The sequence below is a fragment of the Rattus norvegicus genome, chromosome 2, assembly GCF_036323735.1.
Source record: "Rattus norvegicus strain BN/NHsdMcwi chromosome 2, GRCr8, whole genome shotgun sequence".
Taxonomy (NCBI): domain Eukaryota; kingdom Metazoa; phylum Chordata; class Mammalia; order Rodentia; family Muridae; genus Rattus; species Rattus norvegicus.
This window is the reverse complement of record NC_086020.1, coordinates 120,787,935-120,814,913: the sequence shown is the minus strand read 5'-3', so window position 1 is coordinate 120,814,913 and position 26,979 is coordinate 120,787,935. Positions and strand designations below refer to the sequence as shown.

Below are 26,979 nucleotides of genomic sequence, written 5' to 3'. Positions count from 1 at the left end.
CTGTGACCAAGTCAACTTATAGAAGAAATACTTACTAGGGCTTACAGTTTAAGAGGGCGAGCCCATGGTTATGCTGGTGGGGCGCATGGCAGCAGACACGACACTGAAGTAGTAGACGATAGCTTATATCACCATCCACAAGCAGAAGATAGTTGGGGGGGAGGGAGAGACAGAAGAGGGAAAAGGTGAAGAGGAAGAGGGAGGGAGAGAGGGAGAGGGGGAAAGGGGAGAGAGGGAGGAAGAGACTAAGACTGGGAATAGTATTTCTCCTAATCCTTTCCAAATAGTTCTGCCCACCAGGGAGTAGACATTTAAATACACGAGCCATTTTCACTCAAACCACCACACTGGCTGTTAAAGAAAATATTTCTATGAACTCTCATTTATGAAGTATTGGTATAATATGTTTATCTCTCCACTACTAGATTTTATTCTCAGAGTTACCTGGGCCATTTCTCTTCTTTTGCTCTTTCTGACTTACTCATTGCTTGCGTGGTAGTCCAGAGTCTAATGCTGCATCCTGATAGATCTGGAACTCATGATGAGTCTCCTGCCTCATCCTCCCAAATGCTTGGATTCCAGGTATAAACCACTGTACAAGGCTTCATGTCTCATATTGTTAAATATATGGTAAATACGAGTGCTTGACAGTTGTTAGGATAGCATTAATTCCAAATCTAAATCAGTATTACTACACAGAGTCTTGCACGGCCATATTTATCGTGGCATTGTTTACCACAGTCAACTTAAAAAAAAATCAACACTTATGTCCATCAGTGGAAAAAGAAAAACAATGCTATATATACACAGTAGGATTTTATTGTGTCACAAAGAACATTATATATATATATAATATATGTATGTATATATATAATATATATAATATATATGTATGTATATATATTATATTCATATATATGAATGCTATATGAGAATACATATGTATATACATACATATATTATATACATATATATATACATATATTCATATATATATATATATGATTGCTATAAGAGAGACTGGAAGACTATTTGGGAAAATGAAGGGGTTGGCCTAGCTTACAGGATAAAGAGAAAGATAGAAAAGGACAGTGTTGGCTGGGATTCAATATGGTCAAAGCACATGATATGTAGAGATGAAAATGTAGTTTTGAAATTCACCACTACACTTGGTGAAAATATGCTAACAAAGAAAGAAAAAGATTAAAATGGCATTTTCATACCATAGCAATGATTTACTTAAGAAACTGATATAATAAGGCTCTCATCTTAAATATGTTAAGAAATTAAATATAAGATTAATAGCACTCGCATTAACAGTGAAGAATTGTTTGGCGTTTCTCTCGCCATGCATGAAGAACGAGACTTGCCGTCATTCATTCTGCAATTGGAGCTGGGATTTATAGAAGTGTAGTAATTTACCAACTGAAGTGCTGTGGAGACAGCGTTTCTCATGTGCCGTCATTCCACATGATCCCCAGTATTCAGAGTACATGCTAAAGCATCCCAACAGGAGCGGTGACTGGGAATGAACTGATTCGGGGGTAATCTCAATTTCACATTACAGTCCAGCACTTTCAGCCCACTGGCTCTTGCCCACCTCTGACGACCACGCCACTTGCATATGCATACTACTCAGTCCAAGAGCAAACACTTGCTTTATGCACACCATCACTGACCACCAGGGAGTCCGAGAACCAGTGGGTTGTAAATAATGACTAGCAGACAGAGTACCATTGGTTAGTGATAGCATGGCTTCATGGGGCATTAAGAAATTAATGGCATATACAGCCACCAAACTAGACAAGATGGATGAAGCAAAGAAGTGCAGGCCGACAGGAACCAGATGTAGATCTCTCCTGAGAGACACAGCCAGAATACAGCAAATACATAGGCGAATGCCATCATTAAACCACTGAACTGAGAACGGGACCCCCATTGAAGGAATCTTAGAAAGGACTGAAAGAGCTTGAAGGGGCTCGAGACCCCATATGTACAACAATGACAAGCAACCAGAGCTTCTAGGGACTAAGCTACTACCCAAAGACTATACGTGGACTGACCCTGGGCTCTGACCTCATAGGTAGCAATGAATAGCCTAGTAAGAGCACCAGTGGAAGGGGAAGCCCTGGGTCCTGCCATGACTGAACACCTAGTGAATGTGATTGTTGGGGGGAGGGTGGCAATGGGGGAGGATGGGGAGGGGAACACCCATATAGAAGGGAAGGGGGAGGGGTTAGGGGGATGTTTGCCCAGAGACCGGGAAAGGGAATAACATTCGAAATGTAAATAAGAAATACTCAAGTTAATAAAAAAAAGAAAAAGAAATACTCAAGTTAATAAAGATAAAAAAAAAGAAATTAATGGCGAGCATGAAGCTCACCATTTGTTGCAATCTCAGAGGAAAGAATGCCTCAGTCCATGTCACAGAGACTATTTCTTCCACTGGCATGCGCTTACCTGGATCAGATTTCAATAAAACATAAAGCATATTAATAATGCTGACAGTGGTATGAACCTAGTATGTTCTTTATGCATGCACTGTAATTCAGCCTTACCAATCTCCCAATAAAACATATAGCATTGTCGACCCCAGTTTACAGAGAAGAAGTAGGCATCGCAAGGATGACTTGTTCGGGACTACATAGCCAGTAACCCTTGAGTCTGGACTCAGATGCAGCCTTTAGACTGCGAATGACCGCCATCATTGAAATAGCAGCAGCTGTTTATATGCTCGAAGGTGATCTTCGGAATGCAGCAATTTAAATGTTCACCGTGGGGGATGTCTTGTTTCCCTCCATTGTACCAATTTTTGTTGGTTTTAGTGTTATTATGGCTCGAGTGGAAAATGCCTCTCGTGTGTAGTTCTTGGTCTGTCGTGATGAGCTGTGGAACCTTGAAGAAGCAAGGCTTAGATGGAAGGAGCAGGTTCCGGGAGGGAGGTCTTGAGGCACTCAGGCTGGCCCAGAGTCACACATGACTCTGCTTCCTGATTACAGACACACAGTAGCTGTGTGACAGATTCTTGCTCCCATGGATTGAAGCCCAGCTGCCATGCCTTCCCCACCACAAAACAGAAATAAAATACGTTCCTCTTCTCTCGAGTTTTATATGTTGATAGGTTTTTATATCACAGCAAAGAGGAAAGAAACTAACTGAAAACTGGCACCAAAATGTGGGGCTTTTGCTGTAAGAAACCCACTGATGTGGTTTATGGGCCTTTGGAACGAGTTTGCTTGAGGAATATGGGGGAATTTGTAGCTTGGGGCTGAAGAATCCTCAGAATGTTGTAAGTGGCTTCTTTTTGCAGTAGACAATGGCAGTAACGCAGAGAGGTACAACCAGGTGTAAAAGATTGTGGTGTGCTCAGCCCTAAATGGGACTTCTATTTTACACTTCCTCTCCAAAGGTTCAGAATTCATTGCAGAAAAGGGACAGAAAGATTGTAAGAGCCGAGATAATTGGAACCTAGAGCAGGGCAGTATTTACCAGAAACGACAGGGTCACTGCAAGTGTGAACTCACAAGGCGGTGACTGCAAGCTCAAGGCCTGCACAAGATCTAGCCCAAGATCCGCTATGGAAAGATGAAATGTTAGCATTTCCCTCAGCTACAGGGCCAGCCAGGATGTGGGCCAGCTACCCCAGTCCCCTTCCCCCAAAGCCACGCCCAGCACCACGTGCCTTATACACCATGATGGGACGTATTCCTCAAACCATGAGTGAGCCAAAAGGAATCCTCCTCATTATTTCTGTATTCTCTTACAGCGGCACAGAAGGTAACTAATACGATATTTAAATTAAAAACAAAATCTTTTTCGGTCCTAGTGCAAGTATCTTACAGAGAGAGTTCTAGGACAACCAGGGCTACACAGAAAAACCCTATCTCAAAACAACAAACTCTGTAAAGGACTACTGGTGTTATTTAGGCTTTGCAAATTATAAAATCTGTGGGGTTCATTGTGAGGAATACTTTTGGATGTAATAATTTAGCTAATTTTGCAGGTGTAACAGCAACAAAAGTAAATATGCATAGTCTTTAGTGACGGTTACTGTATCCACTGATTATCCACTGATATTTTAGCAGGAAACCCAGAAGGGCACATGCACAGCAGATTGTTAGTAAAGGACTGTTTCCTTTGTCTTAGTTACAAGAAGCACTGGAGCAACGCAGACAGCCCTCCCAATGCGCTACGAAGATGCAGGACTGCGTACAAAAGTACAAGGCTGCGTGCAAAATGACTTGAGTACTTACAAAGCAAATACGTAGTGTGGTATGGGAATTATACCGGTCATGACAACTTATGAGATTTATTCTTGATTTACTTGAAACACACAATTTGGCCTGGGGGTACAGTTTGATAGTATAATAATTTTTGCAAATCTTACATGTTTGCTTAATTATTCATAAAATAAAGCTAGAAAATGATACATTTATTATTTTACTTTTTTTATAAAAGATTTATTCATTTATTATATATAAGTACACTGTAGCTGTCTTCAGACACACCAGAAGAGGGAGTCGGATCTCTTTACAGATGGTTGTGAGCCACCATGTGGTTGCTGGGAATTGAACTCAGGACCTCTGGAAGAGCAGTCGGGTGCTCTTAACCACCGAGCCATCTCTCCAGCCCTATTATTTTACTTTTTATCAGAATTTATATATTATTTAAGATCTTTGTTGATAAATTGCATGATGTTTTAAAATTGGTGCGTGAGTGTAACTATTTTAAAATGTGCATTATAGACTTGGACTTGAAAATCACATGTTAAAAGCTACAGCAAGAAAGCAAGCAGAGAAAATTGAACAGTTAAAGAAAAATCTACTCAGTGAATTTTTGGTAAGTTATTCTCTTATTTTTTTGTAATAACGAAAAGAAAGTTTTACTTCTCTAATATTAGGAATGTTGTTTGCCTGAGCTCCAACAGTGAGTTCAGTGGTCCGACAAGGAGATGCAGACTCAGTGGCTAATGGAAAGCAGGCACACACTTACACACACACACACACACACACACACACACACACACTCACACACACACACACACTTACACACACACACACTCACACACACACACTCACACACACACACTCACACACACATACACACACACACACACACACACTCTCACACACACACACAGTGGGTGAAATAAGGCAACAGCGACTTAGTTTTTCTTTCACAGCTTTTTAGATTTTCCCAGCAAAATCTTCCAAGCAGTACCACAGTTACAATGTGGCTATAGTCTATTTTTCTTTTCTTTTCTTACCTCGGTGAGTCCCGCCCTCAACTATCAAGAATGTACCTTTCTGAACTTTACACTTCCCAGCAAGATTCTTCCTAGCAAAGCAACTAACAAAAACATCTTAACAACTTTAACAACAGCCTACATCTCTAAATTCTCTCTAAGGATAGTGGCTGAGTCATTAATCCGTTCCAGCAGCAATACTGTAAAGATCACTCACTGTTATTGTAAGCACCAATGACACTGGGCAGCAAGGGGCGGGAAACCCCCTTAGAATTTTCCCACAGCTCACAGCTTATGAGGGACATGAAGACCAAGCAGGCACAAGCAGAGAGATGCTGCATCAGTCTGAGGTCGTCAGGACTTGTGGTCCTCGGGCCCTGCCTCTCCCAGGCACACCCACAGGGGTCATGCTAACCTGTGGGCTGTCCTCCGTGAACTCCAGAGCTCTGTGCTGTCCCTCTTGCATGGCTCTTGACAATTTTAGGTAGTAGGACCTTTTCATTGGTAAACATGTTTGTGTGCATACCAATACATTCCTTATATTAGTGACACAGGTAGTCCTAAAATCAATGATCTGGGTAGTAAATTTTAAACAAAGATGTTGTAAGAGTATAAAACCAATTTGTACAACCTACATTTTTAGCCAACCATCAACCAAAGAACATGTAGGTGTCTTCTGTGTTTTGACCTTTGTGAATAGTGCTGCTCTTAGTAGATTGTTTAGTTATTGTAAATAATGTGTGAACTTTAGGTACAATGTACAAAAAGAATACATTTTTAATTAAGAGGCTGTTGTTGCTATTACTATTATGATTTCTGTGGCATGGACCTTACATTATACCTGGGACCTTACAGGTACAAAGCAAGCGTCCCAGCACTGAGCCACACACCAAGCCTGAACGGTGCATCTAAGTATGTGTCTGACTCTCTGGGTTTTAGAACAACCTTTAATATGATAATAAAGTAGTTATTTAATCTAGAATTTGGGATATCTATTTTTTCTAAGACTTTTTCAGCAAGATTTGATAACGAATTTCTTATAACTTATATATCTTATCAGGAATAAGTCATTATATAAGCATTTTCTCCCAGAGGACAGTGGTTTGATCTTCAGATTTTAGGAAAGAATTTCCTACATTCATCTGTGATCATTAGGCAAACACTTAACTGTCCAACCTCAGGGGAAGAAAGATGCTGTTCATTATGTCAATATAATCATGTATATTAAAGTTCTGTTTCCTAAGGAGGCCTGGACTCTGTCATTCGTGCTTTTTTCTGTAGAACTTAAGACCCTAAGCTTACAATATGGACACTATAAATTGGAACGATGAAGTCTTTGCTCCCACTAAGTGGTGCTTTTAGGTCACAGTTACTAGGTCGTTACAATTCCGTTGTAAGACCATAGTTTTTAGTGTGGGAATTGATATGTAGTCCCCCTCCCTGCTCCCATCCTGTGCACACAAGGACTTACATGCTGAAAACATATCTGCAGTAAGAGGACCATGACAGCTCTGTGTCATTAGAGGAGCAATGCACCCAGGAATTCATGTAAACTGAAGAAAGTGAGTCATGGGAGGCACATCTATCCTTGGCCTCATCCCCGTTTCCCTGCTCCATGGCTGCCATGAAGTGAGATGCCTCTTCTGTAACACACTTCTGCCACCATGGCATTCTGCCTCACTTCAGGCCTAAAAGATAGAGTCCAGTGATTAAGGACTGACACCTTTCAAATCACGATCCAAAATAAATCTGTTTCTTTTTCCCCCAACTAATTAAACAAGGGCAGGGAAACCTGACCAATAGGGTGTCAGTGCTAAGAAGCAGAGTAATCACTGTGTCAAAAAATCAAACAGTGTGCTTCTTAGGCCCTTGTGAAGAATTTGGGAATGATTTTTAAAATCAGCGTTTAGAATGCTTTTACGAGAACTTTCATGTGGGAGCCGAGAAGACCAGACTGTGAAGAGCTCATGAGGTTCCAGATAGGAACAAGGATTGCATTGTGGGTTAGACCAGAGACCATCCGTGTTGTACTTTTGCAAAGAACATGCTCTCATTTTCCTTTTGCCATACAACTACCTGGAGCCAAGTTTAAAGTGGTGAAGCCATTTAACTAGCAGAAGAAGAATTCCCAGGTAGCCTGACATTCAGGCTGCAGTATCTCCATTGATACCTGCTTTTGGCCAGTTGTTTACTAAGGATTAGAAGCAAAAAGATTATTGGAAAAAATATTAAAACTTATAGTTTGGTCAGTTATGCCTGTATAAAAGCTGGGGTTAAGGAAGGCACTGTTTCTGCAGAGATAAGCACCATTTAAAAGGAACCACAGAGCAGCCACAGTGGCACACATCTTCAATACAAGCACTCAGGAGGCAGAGCCAGGCAGATCTCTATGAGTGCAAGGCTAGCCTGCTCTACACAGTGAGAGAAGGCTACTTAGTGAGACCATCTCAAATATATATGAGTCCCTCTCAAATAAAAGAGTAATTTCATTTAAAGAGACTTAAAAAGTGAGAACAACTGGACACATTTCTGACACAAACTGCATAAGAGGTTGTTTCCCAGAATTCCTTGTACATCGCTCAGTTCATAGCTAAGAGTTTACTTGCATCTCAGAATCAAACAACTCAACAAAATGATTAGATCATAGAGGTGCTAAAGCCAACAAAAAGTGCACTCAAGAATTCATAGCTGAATATGGTATATGGATGTGGGGCCTATAAGTCACCGGGAATACACCTTTGAAACATGAATCTATCCTTGAAAAAAAAACTACTAACAGTTATGTTGAATGATCTATCTTATGGTTGGAAAAGACAGATTTTCTTACTATATTTTAGAATACACATAATTTAAAAATTTATTGAACATGAGTTAGCTGACAACAGCTACCAATATCATCCAGAAATGTATTAATGGATCAGAAAGATGAAAGTCCAATAATAGTACCCCAAGCCTACTGAATTTATTGAAAGCAATGAGGATTTTTCCACAAATTCTGAAAAATTAGGAATGATAACTAAAATCATTGGCTACTTTGCACTCCTACCCAAAGGCCGAAAGTGTCCGACATGTTCCAGTTGTTTTGTTTCGTTAAATGACGACGCCTCACATTCAGTAACATCATCTCACTCCCCACTCAGTAACATCATCTCACCCCCCACTCAGTAACATCATCTCTCCTCCCATTAGTAACATAATCTCACTTTACATATCTATGTCACTTTGCTTCTTAAGTCACCTCAAAGTTCACTTTCTCAAAGCCAGCATTTTTTTCATAATTGACGTTTATTTAAATGAGGCATAGTGTGGCCAGCTTACTTAGCATCGAATTCAGTGACTTGAAACGAGGCACTAAAATAATCTACAAGCTTGTTCATACACATGTTTGGTAAAGGAATCTGACTAGGCCTTTGGCAGGGTTGCTTACATTAGGATTCACTGTGTGGCTTGGGCTGCCTCACAGTTATAATATCATGCTACTGAATTGAAGTCATTTGTATTCACAAATAAATATCGATCATATCTCTCAACCTTCGTCATGGGAGACATTGCTTCTTTCTGAGAACCGTTACATCTTAGAATTCAATTCAAATATCAAACATTTGCAGTTCAGGAAAAGGATTATTACCATTAGAACCTTTAGTTATATGATTAACTATCATTATTATTCTTTTGCATGCCTTATTTTCCTTTTCCTGGGAGCCAATTATTTGTAGGACCTATATAATGCTAATGATATCTTCATGTCTTCTTTTAAAGTGAAGATAGATACTGTTAGAGGCCTTCTTCTAAGGGGTGACTTCATGTTAAGACCAAACTATAGAAAAATAACACTTATGTAACAAAGGTAATGAGTACGTTCTGCGACTCTTGGTGATTTTTTCTTGTTGACTTTCTGAGTAATAACATCGTAAGTATCAAGTAGACACGATACTTTGTTGCAACTAAAATTGTGTCAGATTTTGTTACTTGTATTCCGTTAGACTATTGTCAACTCACTTTCCTCAGTACCAAGGTGTATTATTTTATGTCTACAGAGTGATGATCTTACTGCAAAACTGGAAACTGCAACGTCCAAATGTCTACATCTCTATAAGCAAAATCAGCTGCTCCAGCGGGAGTTACTCTCTATGAAAATGATACAAAGGAAATATGAAAAATTAAAGAAGCATAAAAAGAAGTTAGAACAAGAAATAGCTAACCTCAGAAGTCACATGGAGCAGCATATGATAGAGTGTGGTCAAATAGAACAGTATAAGTGGGAAATCGAAGAGAAGACAAAGCAGGATTTGGTGGAAAAATTAAAACAAGTCAACCTATTCTTGCAGGTTAATTATATGCAATATGTCTTCATTCTTTTCACTGCAAATAATAGTCAGTGTGTGCACATTTTATGCATGCTTCTACTTCTCATGTTACAAGCTGCTTTATAAATGTTTAAGAAATGGCGGGAAAAGCCAGAGGTTCAGGAGGAGCAGGTTGAAACAGAGTCTTCCAGACAGGACAAACCCACAGTTTTCATAAACTCACAGCAGGTGTGATAGCCAGCAGGAGACCTGGGCAAGAACAAATCAGTCCACATTTTAACTGTGTGGGAGGAGCTTCATGCCCCTCCTGCTAACTAAGGAGCCATGGACAGTTGATGGTGTCTAGGGAGGGGAGAGTTGTTCTTTGTGAATGCAACTCCCAGTAAGTCAACCATGTTCAGTGGACGGCCCCACATGCAGGAGTATATGATCAGCACAAATTGAGACATGTTTTTTTTTTTTAAATGACAATGCGAAATTGTAGGAGGAGTTGAAAGGAGCAGAAGAGACGATCAAAATTCTAGGAAACTCTCAAAGAATAAAAGTGTTTTGTTAGAAATTTTGGAAGGAAAGTGATGCATGTTTTCCTTTGAAGTAGTTCTGTCAGTGTATGTAAACTGATCATGCAAAACTATTGTTCTTAGAGAATCATTTGATGTTTTAGACTAGCGGGCATAAAACCTGACTTAGGAAGAAAAGGAGAAACTATGGAACAAAAATCACACTTTGAATTCAAGCTACCTTGGTCAATTTATTAAATTTTGAGTTGGTATTATTTTGTGACTTGTCAGATTGCGTGAGTATGAACATGGAATAATATTGATCTGAGGCCCCAGTTCTTTGGTAGGACATGTGCTAAGCACATGTATTCAAGTCTCAGCACCTCAAAAGGTTATAAAGGTAACAAATAAGAATGATTATACTTTCAAATTCAAGTTTGACATAACTCAAATTAATGAAAAATATTTGGAATTTAGCATTGTTTTACATATTTAAATGCATCTGTTAAATAACTGGTCGAAACAAAAGGAAATGGGTCACGATAACTCCTGGAGCTACAGTTATTTTTAATCTGTCTGCATTCAATTTGCTGTAGGCACAAGCAGCGTATGAGGACAAGCTAGAGAAGCTAAGACACAAACAGAACGCTTCGGTGCGAACTCAGATGGAGCTCAGAATAAGGGACCTGGAGTCTGAATTCTCTAAGATGAAAAGCCAAGTTGACTGTAATCAAATAGAAATGGAAAACTACAAGCAGCTCTACCTAGAAGAAGTGAAAATTAGAAAATCGTTGTCAAATAAATTAAGCAAGTAAGTCACAACTCACAGAAGATAAGTTAAGCTCAGGATTCTGTCCCTAGAACACAATTGTTGGTAAAATGGGTTATAGCAATCGGAGTGGAAATCAACTGTAGGATGTAAATTTGTAGGCTGGTGCTGATGCCCCGTCAGAGTTCTGTTCTAACGTGTGCAGTGCCCACCCCGTGTCCCACAAAGTTACGAAGGAAAAGAGAATATAATTTTAGAAAAAAAGATCAATGACATAAGTGATCTGAAGGGGTTGGAGGGATGGCCCCAATGTCTAAGAGTGCATGCTGTTGAGCCACCGAGTTCAGTTCCCAGCCTCCGCATCAGGCAGGCCACAGCGCCTGTAATTCCAGCTCCGGGGGAGCCAGTGCTTCAAGCTCTGCCAGCACCTGCGGTTATGTGAGCATGCACATAGTCGTCCTTTTAAAAACATTAATAGCTTCGTCCATGTCAACTTATATCTCCTTTTCTTTCTATATAGCTTTTTCATCCTTCCTCATGCTATCCTATAGTTAACCTGGCATATTGCTAAGGCTCTGTATTTCATATCCCCTCATTACCAAATTTCTGCTTATCACCCTCTCAGAAAGAAACATTGAAAGGTTGGAAAACTACAGCTTGGGTCATGGGATACTGTTACTGTTGCAGTGGGCACATCCTTGTCACTGGCAAATTAACTCTCCTTCCTTATGTTTGTTACCACTGAGGGTCCCTAGACACAGACTCTCCTGTAGAGTTCTCTACTGTGCCTTAAAGCATAGCTTTGTCCCAGGAAAACACTAGCCTAAGACTAGAGGAAAGTGTACTTTGGGACATGGTAAGACACAGTTTCCTACTCAGGACTGAGTAGAAGACAGGAAGGGTGGAAGCCGCCTGTAACATCTTGGCAAATGAGTAACGACCACGTTGTCCTCAGAGGTGCTTTGGCTGTTCGAGATCACTGACTGGACCACCTTATGACTAAAGATGCATTTCCCTTATGACTAAAGATGTTGAACATTTCTTTAGGTATTTCTCAGCCATTCAGCATTCCTCAGCTGTGAATTCTTTGTTTAGCTCTGAACCCCATTTTTTAATAGGGTTATTTGTCTCCCTGAGGTCTAACTCCTTGAGTTCTTTGTATATTTTGGATATAAGGCCTCTATCTGTTGTAGGATTGGTAAAGATCTTTTCCAAATCTGTTGGTTGCCGTTTTGTCCTAACCATAGTGTCCTTTGCCTAACAGAAGCTTTGCAGTTTTATGAGATCCCATTTGTCGATTCTTGATCTTAGAGCATAAGCCATTGGTGTTTTGTTCAGGAAATTTTTTCCAGTGCCCATGTGTTCCAGATGCTTCCCTAGTTTTTCTTCTATTAGTTTGAGTGTATCTGGTTTGATGTGGAGGTCCTTGATCCTCTTGGACCTAAGCTTTGTACAGGGTGATAAGCATGGATCAATCTGCATTCTTCTACATGTTGACCTCCAGTTGAACCAGCACCATTTGCTGAAAATGCTGTCTTTTTTCCATTGGATGGTTTTGGCTCCTTTGTCAAAAATCAAGTGCCCATAGGTGTGTGGGTTCATTTCTGGGTCTTCAATTCTATTCCATTGGTCTATCTGTCTGTCTCTGTACCAATACCACGCAGTTTTTATCACTATTGCTCTGTAATACTGCTTGAGTTCAGGAATAGTGATTTCCCCCTGAAGTCCTTTTATTGTGGAGGATAGTTTTAGCTATCCTGGGTTTTTTGTTATTCCAGATGAATTTGCAAATTGTTCTGTCTAGCTCTTTGAAGAATTGGATTGGTATTTTGATGGAGATTGCATTGAATCTGTAGATCGCTTTTGGTAAAATGGCCATTTTTACTATATTAATCCTGCCAATCCATGAGCATGGGAGATCTTTCCATCTTCTGAGGTCTTCTTCAATTTCTTTCTTCAGCGTCTTGAAGTTCTTATTGTACAGATCTTTTACTTGCTTGGTTAAAGTCACACCGAGGTACTTTATATTATTTGGGTCTATTATGAAGGGTGTCGTTTCCCTAATTTCTTGGCTTGTTTCTCTTTTGTGTAGAGGAAGGCTATTGATTTATTTGAGTTAATTTTATACCCAGCCACTTTGCTGAAGTTGTTTATCAGCTTTAGTAGTTCTCTGGTGGAACTTTTGGGATCACTTAAATATACTATCATATCATCTGCAAATAGTGATATTTTGACTTCTTCTTTTCTGATCTGTATCCCCTTGATCTCCTTTTGTTGTCTGATTGCTCTGGCTAGAACTTCAAGAACTATATTGAATAAGTAGGGAGAGAGTGGGCAGCCTTGTCTAGTCCCTGATTTTAGTGGGATTGCTTCAAGTTTCTCTCTATTTAGTTTAATGTTAGCAACTGGTTTGCTGTATATGGCTTTTACTATGTTTAGGTATGGGCCTTGAATTCCTATTCTTTCCAGGACTTTTATCATGAAGGGGTGTTGAATTTTGTCAAATGCTTTCTCAGCATCTAATGAAATGATCATGTGGTTCTGTTCTTTCAGTTTGTTTATATAATGGATCACGTTGATGGTTTTCCGTATATTAAACCATCCCTGCATGCCTGGGATGAAGCCTACTTGATCATGGTGGATGATTGTTTTGATGTGCTCTTGGATTCGGTTTGCCAGAATTTTATTGAGTATTTTTGCGTCGATATTCATAAGGGAAATTGGTCTGAAGTTCTCTTTCTTTGTTGGGTCTTTGTGTGGTTTAGGTATAAGAGTAATTGTGGCTTCATAGAAGGAATTCGGGAGTGCTCCATCTGTTTCAATTTTGTGGAATAGTTTGGATAATATTGGTATGAGGTCTTCTATGAAGGTCTGATAGAATTCTGCACTAAACCCATCTGGACCTGGGCTCTTTTTGGTTGGGAGACCTTTAATGACTGCTTCTATTTCCTTAGGAGTTACGGGGTTGTTTAACTGGTTTATCTGTTCCTGATTTAACTTCGGTACCTGGTATCTGTCTAGGAAATGGGGTTTTTATTATTATTATTATTATTATTATTATTATTATTATACTGATTTACTCAACTCATTTATTTCTCACTTCTTCTCTCGTCTCTCGACCTTCTCACAAAGCAGAATGGTGGTTAAGCAGATGAGCTAACACACGTGTCTTTCCACAGTTACCCTTTTCTTGCATTTCTAAGACATCCGGGATCTTAGGCATAGGACTTTTCCAGAAGTCTGCAGTATAAGTGTTGAGCCACGTGTCATCGACAGATGTCTCTCTCCTCCACACGGATTGAACTGCTTGCTTGTTGTTCTCCTAGGTATACAAGCATGCCCTGCTTTAGAACGGTTTTTACACTGTACTTAGATGCACTGTATATGCCCTGACACAATTCAAGTTCTACGATCCTGTCACTGGGGAGTGCCATTAACTCTTTTTAAATATAGGTTATTTATGATCAGTTCTGGAACACAAGGCATGGAGAATTTATCTTTGCACTCTTCTCAGAACAGATGAAAGACTGGCAGAGGTCAAGACCAAACTTCTCCTAGAGAGAAAACAGAACAGAGCTTCACAGTACAGCATGGTTGACATAAGACCCGTCCTGGAGTCCACCTGTCCAAGAGACAGTAATAGATTTTTCACTCCAAGAAGCTTCTCTAGAGAAAATATGCTTTCTACATCAAACCTCTGGCTTTCAGTTGAGACCATGGAAAACTGCAAGACCAAGGTTAGTTTTATCTTACTTATGTTCCTTTGGATTCCATTCCTGGTGTGGCTCTTGTTGATTTAATGTGCTACCAAGTTATTTGATTGCCTTGCACAAAATGAGTGAACATTATAACAATGCATGCTCGTGAAGAAAGAAAATAGAAATTCTATAATTTTCAAGATTTCCAAAATTCTCGTTGGCAAGCAACACTCGTTTGTTGACTTGCTGTTTCAGATGGAACTGACCAGTGGGCTTCCAGCTCCTTTAAGAGCTTACCAGCTTGCCACATTAGCAAACAGACGGGATTGCAGAAAACTGAAGGGTTGAGAAATGCTTTGGACTCCCTTGCAAGTGATTTAGTTTGTGCTTCTAGATTAGTTTTAGGATGTTTTTTCGTAGTCGAGTGAAGAATATCATTAGAATTTTAATGCAATTGATTTGGCTCAAGGTTTGCTCTCCAGACCATGGACAAATTCACAATGTTAACTCTGGTGTCCCATTAGCATGATGGCATCTCTCTGTCTTCTGTTGCCCTCGTCAGTTGTGTGTTCTTCTGCTTTAAAATGTTCATGGTAAACTCTCCAGCATCCTGTTCCTTACCCACTCAGCTTTGTGTGTGCCTCCCCTTCAAGTCCACTTTCAGTGCCAATGTATCCATGAATGCAGAGTATAAGGAGTGGATCGGTGGCATTGATCTGAAAGAAAACCGTCTTTCTCTCAATAGCCATCCGTTACAATAGTTCCTCTCATGGGGGTGGGGGGACGGGAGAGCTTCACGCCTGGCTGATTCTTCTCTCCCTTGGCTATGCTTATTCCTTGATTTTTTTTGTGAGATTATCTAAGTGATACTTTTTCCTGACTTCTTTCTTGGAAGCTCTTTGGTTAGTTCTTGGAGAACTTCTTATGAGTTTTTATCATATTCACCCCACCCTCCAACTTCTCCCAGGTCCTCTGCCCTCTTCCTTACCCACTCAACTTTGTGGGTGCCTCTCCTTTTACTCAACCATCAAGCCCAGTTTTGGTGCCCATGAGTTGGTGAGTGTGGAATGTGTGGAATCCATCCGTGGCAACACTCTGAAAGAAAACGATCTCTCTTACAACAGCTATCAATTACGATAGGTTCTTTGATAGGACTGGAACTTCAGGTCCGTCTCCAGCTGCCATGCTGATATTTCTTCTGACTTGAGCTTGCACCAGGCTTTGTATGCCGCCATAGCCACTGTCAGTCCATACGTGCAGCTGACTGCTTTGTGTGGAAAACACTGATTTTGTATTCATTCGTCTCTTGCTTTACCTTCTTTATGCCCCTTCTGCAATGACCCCTTAGGATGCCACATCAATGTGTCGCCCAGGGCTGAGCGTTCTGCTGGCTCTCACTCCCTGAACCGTGGCCAGTTGTGAGTCTCCGTGTTCATCCCCACCCATAGCAAACAGAAAGCTTTCCCTGAGGGTTGATTTGATGCGTTAATCTATGGATATAATGGTAAGTCATTAGAAGTCAGTTTAACATGGTGTCCATTTACCAGATGAATAATGGTAGGTTCTCCCTGAGACCCAGGACCTGTCTAGCCACAGGTTCTTGGCCTAGTAATGATGGCAGGAATTGGTTTTATCTTGTCCAACAGTACTTTTTTAAATAAAAAAGACAGTTGTTGGTTACTCTGATGGTGTTTATGACACTATCGCACCATCTAACACTATCTTGCCAGGTCAATTGCTATCACACACCACGGGGTTTCTCAGCCAGGTAGAATTGATGACCTCCTCCTCTGGTAGCACACATAGCATGCTCCAGCACTATGCAAGCTAGCCAGTATGAATACATTTTACAGGTCAGGACTAGTTTGATTTCTCCATGTCCTATGATTCAAGTATGTGGTTCCTTCAGGGATAGGATCTTGACATCTAGTTCTGTGGAGAACCAAGAGCATTGGCAAAAACCTGTTTTGTTCTAATGGCAGCTTGTCGATGACAGATCACACCAGGCCAGCACAGTTCCATGGGAGAGATTTATTGGCAGAGGAAAGATGAAGGTGTGATGAAGAAGGAGGAGGAAAGAGAGAGAGAAGTAGAGGATGGCCATGAGCACATTGTGGGGGGAAGGGTGAGGAGAGAAGGGGGAAGGGGCAACGGGACAGAGTGGGAGCAAGAGAAAGAGGAGGGGGCAAACAGCCCCTATTATAGCGAGTCAGGCATCCCTGGCTGTTTCAGGGCTGTTGCCCCTAACTGTGGGGTGGAGCATACCTGGCTGTTGCCAGGTAACTGTGGGGTGGAGCTTAGACAAAATGCTAACACCTGTAATGTTGACCCTAATGGCCAACAACTTCTATAGAAGTAACCCATATCCAGGACTAGGTTTTTATTTGTTAGACTGTGGTGTCTAGTAGGGACATTGTTGCCATGTTATGGAGTAACTACAAGTATCCCTGTAGTGGTATATAGTGCTGTGAGTAAATATCTAAGAATTGTAGAGCTGAGTCATGTGGTAGATGATTTTCAGCTTTTCGAACAACCCCCACTTTAATTTCTATACTGATTTCACCACTTTGCAATTCAACAACAGCAAATATGTGTATCCATTTCCCTACATCCATGCCACCACTTGTTAACACTGGTTTCTGCATTCTTAACCATTCTGGTCGGGATAAAATTAAAATAATGAATGTATTTTTAATTTACATTTCCCTGATGGGTAAAGATGAACATCTTAGAAGTGTTTCACGATCATTTGTGTTGCGTCTTTTGAGAAGCTGGCCTATAATTTTCTCTTTTGGTTTAGTCTTTGCCTAGTTTTGATAACAGTGTGATGGAAATGTTTATTTACTATTTTGTGGGATGATTTGAGGAACGTTGGTGTTAATGCTTCTTTGAAAGCACAGGGATACAGCAGAAGATGGTAGGCAGGGTAGCCGGAGCCGTAAGTGGAGAGTTCACATCCTTGAATTGTGAACGGGAAGCAGAGAGAGTGAACTAGGAAGGGTAAGAGTCTTGGAAACTTTAAGGTCACCTCCAGTAACAAACTTTCTCAGCAAGGCCATACCTCCTAAGCCTCCCTCAACCATGCCATCAAATGGGGACTAAGCATTCACTTGTCCAAGACTATGTGGGGTGGGGGGCGTCTAATTCAAACCATCACAGGGTGTAATAGTAGCACTGAGAGCAACCAATGCCCATCTGATTGGACTTTAAGGCCCACTAAATAGGAGAGAAATCAATTATGGCAGCAGAAACGTAACCACAGTTGGTGAAGTCAAGGACCCTACCGGAGAACCTGCTACTACCACTTTGCTATACCCTCTAACTGCATTCTAAAAACTTACACCTCTCCCCACGTTAAAACAAACTTGTTTTTAAAGTAGACAGAGACCTGACAGACACTCACCACCATCTTTTCGTCCACTCTTCTGTGAGGGTCCCTGAGGTTTGGATGGTAGAGACTGTGTTGTAGGTCAGCTCTTCTCTGTTTTACCAGTGTCTTAACTAAAGGGAATGTTTTCCTTTGGCTTTTTTTTTTTTTAAATCTTTTTTTTTCCTGGTACTTTTTTTTTTTTTTTTGGTTCTTTTTTTCGGAGCTGGGGACCGAACCCAGGGCCTTGCGCTTCCTAGGTAAGCGCACTACCACTGAGCTAAATCCCCAGCCCTTCCTTTGGCTTTTTATAAACACTTTTAAGATAAATGAGTGGGCAGATGCATACTATAATTAAAAAATTTTAAAGATAACGTTTTACTGTATAATCCAATGACCATGTAGCGGTCTAACTTCTTGAGTTCTTTGTATATTTTGGATATAAGCCCTCTATCCGTTGTACGATTGGTAAAGATCTTTTCCCAATCTGTTGGTTGCCATTTTGTCCTAACCACAGTGTCCTTTGCCTTACAGAAGCTTTGCAGTTTTATGAGATCCCATTTGTCGATTCTTGATCTTAGAGCATAAGCCATTGGTGTTTTGTTCAGGAAATTTTCCCCAATGCCCATGTGTTGGAGGTTCTTCCCTACTTTTTCTTCTATTAGTTTGAGTGTGTCTGGTTTGATGTGGAGGTCCTTGATCCACTTGGACTTGAGCTTTGTACAGGATGATAAGAATGAATCGATTTGCATTCTTCTACATGCTGACCGCCATTTGTTAAAAATGCTGTCTCTTTTCCACTGGATGGTTTTATCTTCTTTGTCAAAGATCAAGTGCCCATAGGTGTGTGGGTTTATTTCTGGGTCTTCAATTCTATTCCATTGGTCTATCTGTTTGTCTCTGTACCAATACCATGCAGTTTTTATAAGATCATATTTTAATGATAAATAATACTCATCATAATGTCTCACCTAGATGGCAGGTAGTGCAAGGATAATACATATGTGATGTATTTCCACAACATTAATCAGCTACTAAGAAAAAGAGCTATGAAAAATAAATAAATCAGCTATTTAAAATGACAGCAATTTACTCATATATGAATTAATTCATATATTATAAATAATATCTAACTGATTTCAGGTGCTTCAGGAGTGGGAACGAAGTATAACCAGAGAATTAAGGCAAGGTAGGTGTCACATTTTATTTGTTGAGTTTGGGTTGATAACTGATTCCTGAAATAAAGTATGAACCTCTAATTGTTTCACCTTCATTGGTAGTTTCTAGGTTACTATTTGTTCTTATGAAACCAAGTTGAAGGCGGGAAGACTCAAGCATCCTTAGTGAAGTGTGTATTTACACACCATTTATTCCTGCCCTTAGAACTTCTGAAATCCTTTCTACCTTATCTGGCTCACTGCTTTCTTCACTTCTGCAATCCTTATGAAACTATCAGCCTGCACACTGAAGCTATCCTCAAAGACAATGCCATAGCTTCTAAAAACCCCAGGGGCCCAGGCAACTAAGGGGTTCTGAGAGCTGGATAAGTACTGTCCCCTGAACACACCGGATGATTATCCCGTACCAAGTGGTCAGCCCTGAGAACATACACACATGTATTGCGGCAGTACAGAGACGGAGCAGGGTGGGCCATGCATTTAGTAATACGTATATGTATGTGTGCGTAACAAGAATTCATGACAAAGAAACTGTGGATCTGGAAAAGGGTTGAGGAGGGGTTTATGAGGGGACTGAAGAGAAGAAAGGGAGGAGCCATGATACAACTATATTACAATCTCAAAAAATAAAAAGTTAAATATGAAAATGTAATGGCATGCTGGCCTTCTCAGCTTATGACCAAGAAACCAAGGTTTATTTACTAAAGCTTGCCAACAACAATGAAAAAAGCCACACTTCATAAATTGTCACCTAACAAGTGCTATTTCAAGTCTCCTAGGATTTATTTCCTTATGTGCTTAGCTCAGGGAAAGCTCATGTCTCCTGAACACGAACTGAAAATTTCCAAACCGCCTCTATTCCAGACCTTAACTCAGACGTACCTCTAGATGAGGGTCCTTTCGCGCCCTTTGCACTCACATGTAGTCAACCCTTGTACCTGTCAACATATGTGGATACCGTCTATCCATCAGTCCCTTTTAAAAAAGCATCACAGTATTTGGGGGGGGGTATATAAATCTCACATCACCAGTGCTTGTTACAGCATCTGGTTAGTGAGGAATTGTGAAGACGAGGAAACCAAATGCATTGATAATCACCTGGCAATTAATTCTGTAACTATTATCAAATCGTGTACTATAGTTTGTACTGTGATATTCTTATTTTTTCTTTATTCTTGAGAATTTCATACAGGTATACAACAATATTATACACACACACATGCACACACACATGCACACACACACGCACACACACATGCACACACACACGCACACACACATGCACACACACATGCACACACACACGCACACACACATGCACACACACACATGCAAACATACACGCACACACACATGCACACACATGCACACACACATGCACACACACATGCACACACATGCACACACACGCGCACACACACATGCACACACACATGCACACACATGCACACACACACGCACACACACATGCACACACACGCACACACACATGCACACACATGCACACACACGCACACACACATGCACACACATGCACACACATGCACACACACATGCACACACACATGCACACACACGCACACACCATTTCCCTCTTCATTTTCCCTTCCACCTCCTCCAATATGTCCCCTTCCCCACTTCATGCTTTGTTTCATAATTCGCCAGCTCCAGTTAGAGCTGCCATGTGTGTGCATGGGTGTGGAGCAATTCGCCAGAGCATAAGAATCCTTCTGATAATTTAGTATACATTCCCCCAAAGAATGGTTCTCTCTGCTCTAGCAACTGTCGGCTGTCAAGAGCTCCTCAATAAGAGGAGGAGCCTGGAATTCATGAGCCCATCTGTGCCACAAGTTGATGTTGTGTAGGCCATGAACTCATCTGCTCTGAGCCCATGAGCCTGATAGGCATTTCATGTCCAGACAACAGCATCCTCCCTCCCCTCCCTCTCCCTCCCTCCCCTCTCTTCCCACCCTCCCTCCACACCCTCTTGCGTTTATGTTCTTTCCATTTTATTTATCTTCAGGATTCCCTGAGGCTTGGGTGGGTGGGGTCGTCCTGTTCAGAGCTGAGCACTCAGTCTCTTATTCTTAGCCTTCTGACTAGTTATGCATCTCTCCATTGACTGCTGTCCACTGCAGAAAGAAGCTTCTCGAATGAATGCTGAGACCAGCCCAGATCCATAGGTACAAACACAACTATTTAACTGACATCGTGAGCATTAGAAAAATGACAAGAGTGGGTTCTACCCTCCAGCCAATGGCCTACCCAGCTGTGCTAATTTTTTCTTTTTTTGTCAACTTGATAAAAGGTATAGTCATCAGAGAGGAGGGAGCCTCAATTGATGAAATGTCAGGAGACACCATAGGAGAAGCTAAAAACTAGCCGGTGAGCATCCTGGGATAGGGCTGCCTTGGATTAAAATCTATGACAGCTCCAGTAGGCAAGGCCCAGGAGAAATCCACTTTAGGAAAACTTGTGGCTATTAATATGCTCTTCTGTTATCACTAGGTATTAACACACCCCTTTGAGCAGATCTCTGCAGACCTACAGTCTTGTAGGGATGCTATACAGACAAATAGATAATAATTCTATAGAATTCCTGATTTGATTCAAATGGTTTTAGTAAGAAAGATTTTAGAGATGGTCTTAGTTGCTAAAAAGATGTAATAAAGTTAGAATCAAGAATAGAATGTGCGGGCCAGAGAGATGGCTCAGCCATTAAAGGCTAGGCTCACAACCAAAAATATAAGAAGAGAATGTGCCCATTCCTCAGAATAGTAAGTAAAGGTTGCATAATAAGAAACACAGGGTTAGAGAGATGGCTCAGTGGTTAAGAGCACTAACCACTCTTCCTGAGATCCTGAGTTCAAATCCTAACAACCATATGGTGGCTCACGACCATCTATAATGAGATCTGATGCTCTCTTCTGGTGTGTCTGAAGACTGTTACAGTATACTTATATATAATAAATAAATAAATAAATCTTTTAAAAAAGATACAATGAGCTTTCATAATCACGCTAGTAAGAGAAATAGATTTGGGACAATTTTGTGTTCAAGAAAAAACATTTGGATCCAAGGATAAAGTCACAGGTGTGCATTATGATAAGGTCAGGCATGTAAAATTGTTGCTTTAAAAAATTTAATGAGTATATTATGAGGAAACACTGCTTTGAACTTAATATCAACATCCTTTTGTAACTCCCATTTTATGTAACATTTTATCTCTGAGGTAATTATCTAAAAAACTTTTTTGTCTAAGAAGGCATAAAAAGACCAGAGAAAAGAAATAAAGTTGTTGGTTGAATGGTTTGACTTGGGGAACTCTGCCCACCCATCCATCCATCCATCCATCCATCCATCCATCCATCCATCCATGTCTGTGTGTTTGTCTATATGTTTGCGTGTAGGGTATATGTTTATATGTGTGAACATGCATGAATACATGTGGAGTTGAATGTGACAGACAGTTGAGCCTGGCCAGAGTATGGGTGCATGAATGATTGAATGTATATATGTCTGTGCATGTTTGCCTATATACAGCATCTTAATTCTTTTCCTTTCCTTCCTCTCTGGTTCACAAAGAGTTAACCTGCCAGGCCAGCAAGGGCTTCTGGCTGTCTGGGTAGAGAAAGGAGCCAGCAATAAACTCCTTTCAGTTAACTCCCTGCTGCTAACAGTATGTGTTAATTGCCAGATATTAGCATTGCTTTTTAAAGCACAAGTAATAAAGAGTTAAGTTTTTAGTGCTTAATGAAGCACAGAACAGTAGGAAAGAGTTCTTAGCACAGAACAGTAAGAAGGAGTTAAGTTTCCCTACGGCTTATTTAAGCATAAAGAGTTAAATAAATCATAGAGGATTATAAAGTTTAATAAAGCACAGAGTTAAAGAGAAAAGAAGCCAGTGCTTTTTAAACCACAGAATAAATGAGAACGTCTTTAGAATCTTTTGGAAGTTATCAACAAGCATTCGGTATAGTTTGAGAGCTAGAAGGCCAGAGACCATTAGTCTTTAAAGCAACATCCAATGCTGTGTCCCTCTTCAATCCTGTTCAAGGCCAGGCAGGTTCCCGGACCAACAAAATGCCAACATAATATTGGGCTGTAGGTAAGGTGAGGGGGCATTTTTTCAATTAGTCGTTGATGGGGGAGTGATCGATCCACTACCAAGCCAGTCCCATTGTGGATAGTGTCAGCCCCAGACTGGTAGTCCTGAGTTCTATAATAAAGCAGGTTAAGCAAGTCACAAGGAACAAGCCAGTAAGCAGCATCCTCCATGGCTCTGCATCAGCTCCCGCCTCCAGGTTCCAGCCCTGCCTGAGTCCTTACCTCCTTCAGTGTTAAACAGTGATATGAAGTATAAGCCAAATAAACCCTTTCCTTTCCAACTCGCTTTAGTCATGGTTTTTCATCACAGCAATATTAACCCTGACTAACACACCTGCCATAGACTTTTGACCAGGATCACAGTACCAGGAACCCAATCTCCTATGGACTGACCTCAAATCCAATCAGAAAGCAGACAGCCAGCCATAACAGGCATGACACTGTTACACCAGTGGGACACATTAGGTTAATCTTCATTAACATTGGTGAATTTTTAAAAAACTTTAAAACTAACTCATTGTTAATTTAATATAAAGTCTTTAACATAGATAATTTTTTTTTGCAGCTACTGCTGAATTTGAATCTGGACTCCATAGAACTTCTACAGAATTTACTCATATATGAAGTTAGAGTCTTCCTAAAGAACCTATCAGAAGAATATGTAGAGATTTTAATATGAATATATATGTATATATACACACATAATTTGAAATATAACATTTACCTTCAATATGTTACTTGGCTGTTCATAAACCATTTTTACTTTTTCCAATATGTTAAATATTAAAGAATATTTTGTATCAGAGATTAGTAGTAAAAATTGAATATTTTAAATTATTTGTGAACCTGTAATTTTTAAGTGAACACATGTCTCATAGAGTTTTATGCACTCAGACTTCTTCAATGTTAGTTGTTAAAGCAGCAAAGAAACAAAATGTTAATACTTTGGTAGAGTTAAATGTCACCTTAATAATTGGCTTATTTGCCAATTATTATTAATCCATGAACATTCTAAAGTATACATATCATTTCAGTATACTGGTACAATAGCCATTGTCAATACATTTTAATCTGACTTAACAAAACTAGGGATAAAAGGAGAGACATTACAACAGACACTGTGGATATTCAGAGAGTTGTAATGACAGACTTTAAAAATCCAAACCAGAACATCTGAAAGAAATGGATCTATATCTATATATTTATATATACACACATATACACATATGTACATACGTGACAGAGCTGAGTTGAAATAAAAGAAATAATTTAGATAGAAACATAGCACCCAGTGAGTTACAAATGGTAATTAAAAAATCAACTAAAAAAAAGTTCAGGGCCAGATGGATTTAGCTCAAAATTCTACCACATATTCAAATAAGAATTAACACTGATACTCCTTAACTTATTCCATAAGCAGAAAATGAAGATTTCCAATTATTTATTTATTTATTTATTTATTTTTACACTCCAGATTTTATTCCCCTCCCGGTCCACTCTCCAACTGTTCCACATCCCATACCTCCTCCCTGCCTCCCTTGTCTCCACAAGGAGGTCCCCACCCCACCCACCCTACCAGACCTTTAACTCCCTGGGGCCTCCAGTCTCTTGAGGGTTAGGTACATCTTCTCTGACTAAATTCAGACCTGGGAGTCCCCTGCTGTATATGTGTTGGGGGCCTCATATCAGCTGGTGTTTGCTGCCTGGTTGGTAATCCAGTGTCTGAGAGATCTCAGGGGTCCAGGTTAAATGAGACTGCTGGTCCTTCTACAGGGTTGCCCTCCTCCTCAGCTCCTCCAGCTTTTCCCTAATTTAATCACAGGGGTCAGCAGCTTCTGTTCATTGGTTGGGTATATATATCTGCATCTGACTCTTTCAGCTGCTTGTTGGGTCTTTTGGAGGGCAGTCATGATAGGTCTCTTTTTTCGAATGCCCCATAGCTTCAGTAATGGTGTCTTGGGGCCTCCCCTTGAGCTGGATTCCTCTTTGGGCCTGTTGCTGGACCTTCTTTTCCTCCGGCTCCTCTCCATTTCCATCCCTGCATTTCTTTCAGACAGAAAGAATTATGTGTCAGAGTTTTGACTGTGGGATAGCAACCCCATTCTTCACTTGATGCCCTCTCTTTCTGCTGGGGGTGGGTTCAACAAATTCCCTCTCCCCACTGCAGGGCATTTCATCTAGGATCCCTCCCTTTGAGTCCTGAGAGAGTCTCTCACCTCCCGGTCTCTGGTACATTCTGGAGGGTCCTCTCAACCACCTCCTTCCCAAGGTTGCCTGTTTCCATTCTTTCTGCTGGCCCTCAGGGCTTCAGTCTTTTTCCCCCCACCCAATACCAGATCATGCTCCCCTCTCTCCCTACCCCATTCCCTTTCCCTCCAATTAAAAAAAAAAGCTAATATTACCCAACCAGACATACCCTACAAAACAGAGAATTAGGAACTAAAATCTCTAATGAACAAGAGTATTCAATAAGATTCGGGTCACCCAAGTCCCATACCTACTTGTTAGGAACGATGACTTGCTCTCAGACAGTCTCCTGCATGATTTACCCCACCCCAGTTTTCTTGCTGCCAGGAACTCTTTAGCTACAATTAGTGCAAATCCAGTTAGGCTACCCATACTCTCTTTCTCCAGCTTCCCCCTTTCTGGTTACCCAAGTACCACAACCTCCTCTTGGGCACTTTCCCTGTCTTTGGGACCAGACTGGTCCCAGCTCAGTCACTACTATGAAGCTTTCATACTTGGTATAGTCCCGGCCTCCCTGCACTTTCTGTCATAGCTTCTGTCTGTTAGGGCAGGCTAAGCTCTGCAGCTCCTTTCAATGGACAGGCACCTCCTGTGGTTTAGCCCACTCCCGCCTGGACCCTCAAGCCAGCACATGGAAAGAGAGGCAAAGCTCAGCCTGCTGCCTGAGCAGGAACCTTCCATCGCCCTCCTCAGTTCTGAGACCCATGTCCAGTCAGTGCCAGGAAATTGTTTTAGGCTTCTGGGCCAAAGTTCTAAAGGCACCAGACTCTAGCAGAGAACCAAAGATACAGATGGAGGCTGTAGTCCCAAATACTAGATAACAGGGCAAATCGAGGTTCCAATCCTCATATGAATTAGGTCCCCCTAAACATAAGTGCCACCGCTAAAGTAAGAAAAGTCAACCAACAAACTAACTCAAGCTGTGCAAATCCTAAAACAAATACCAAAATATGAAAAACATATCACCTTACCTAAACGTACAAGTCCCATAGTAATGTCAAAAATGAAAATGACATGGAGGATTCCAGACAAAGAATTCAAAAGAATAATTATAGCTATGGCCAAACAATTCAACAGAAAGGAAGGAAGGAAGGAAGGAAGGAAGGAAGGAAGGAAGGAAGGAAAAAAGAGTCAATCCAAGACATGAAAATAAAGTTTGAATTTTTAACGAAAACCCAAAATGAAACAGTATTGGAAATGAAATAACAAACCAATTCCAGAACTCAGTGGAAAGCTTTAGCAAGAGACTTGCTTATAACAAAAACAGAGAGTCAGGTATGGAAGACAAAGTTGAATTGGCTCATTCTGCAAAGGCTAAACCATATGAATGGAACACGGGAGAATCTGGAGACTCTACGAAAAAACGGGAGACTTTTAGCTTGGCCTGATACCTGGGTTATTGGTAAAGAAGAATGATAAGAAAACTATCACCAAGGCATAGGGATTCTCTTTAGTAAAATCATGGGGCACAAGTTCTCCAACTTAGAGAAAGAGATGCATAGCCCAGTCTAAGAGGCCTGTGCAAAACAAAATAGACAAGACCAGAAAGGAAACTCCCATG

General features: G+C 40.7%; 1 protein-coding gene across 6 annotated transcripts in view; it reads left to right on the top strand.

Moving 5' to 3' along the window:
• Nucleotides 1-24,005, top strand: part of Ccdc144b (coiled-coil domain containing 144B) — a 61,850-nt gene extending 37,845 nt beyond the window's left edge. Inside the window, exons 6-12 of one of the 6 annotated variants that reach the window (XM_039103620.2) lie at nucleotides 4,147-4,217; nucleotides 4,746-4,839; nucleotides 9,283-9,573; nucleotides 10,649-10,863; nucleotides 14,336-14,558; nucleotides 19,030-19,075; nucleotides 23,737-24,005. In XM_039103620.2, coding sequence (XP_038959548.1) covers nucleotides 4,147-4,217; nucleotides 4,746-4,839; nucleotides 9,283-9,573; nucleotides 10,649-10,863; nucleotides 14,336-14,558; nucleotides 19,030-19,075; nucleotides 23,737-23,795 — 999 coding nt within the window. In that variant the 3' untranslated portion in view covers nucleotides 23,796-24,005. Of the gene's footprint in view, nucleotides 1-4,146; nucleotides 4,273-4,745; nucleotides 4,840-9,282; nucleotides 9,574-10,648; nucleotides 10,864-14,335; nucleotides 14,559-19,029; nucleotides 19,076-21,372; nucleotides 23,709-23,736 lie in introns of those variants that run through there. The other 5 variants (XM_039103622.2, XM_063282872.1, XM_039103619.2 and 2 more) reach the window with 5 other exon arrangements.
• Nucleotides 24,006-26,979: the final 2,974 nt, after the last annotated feature.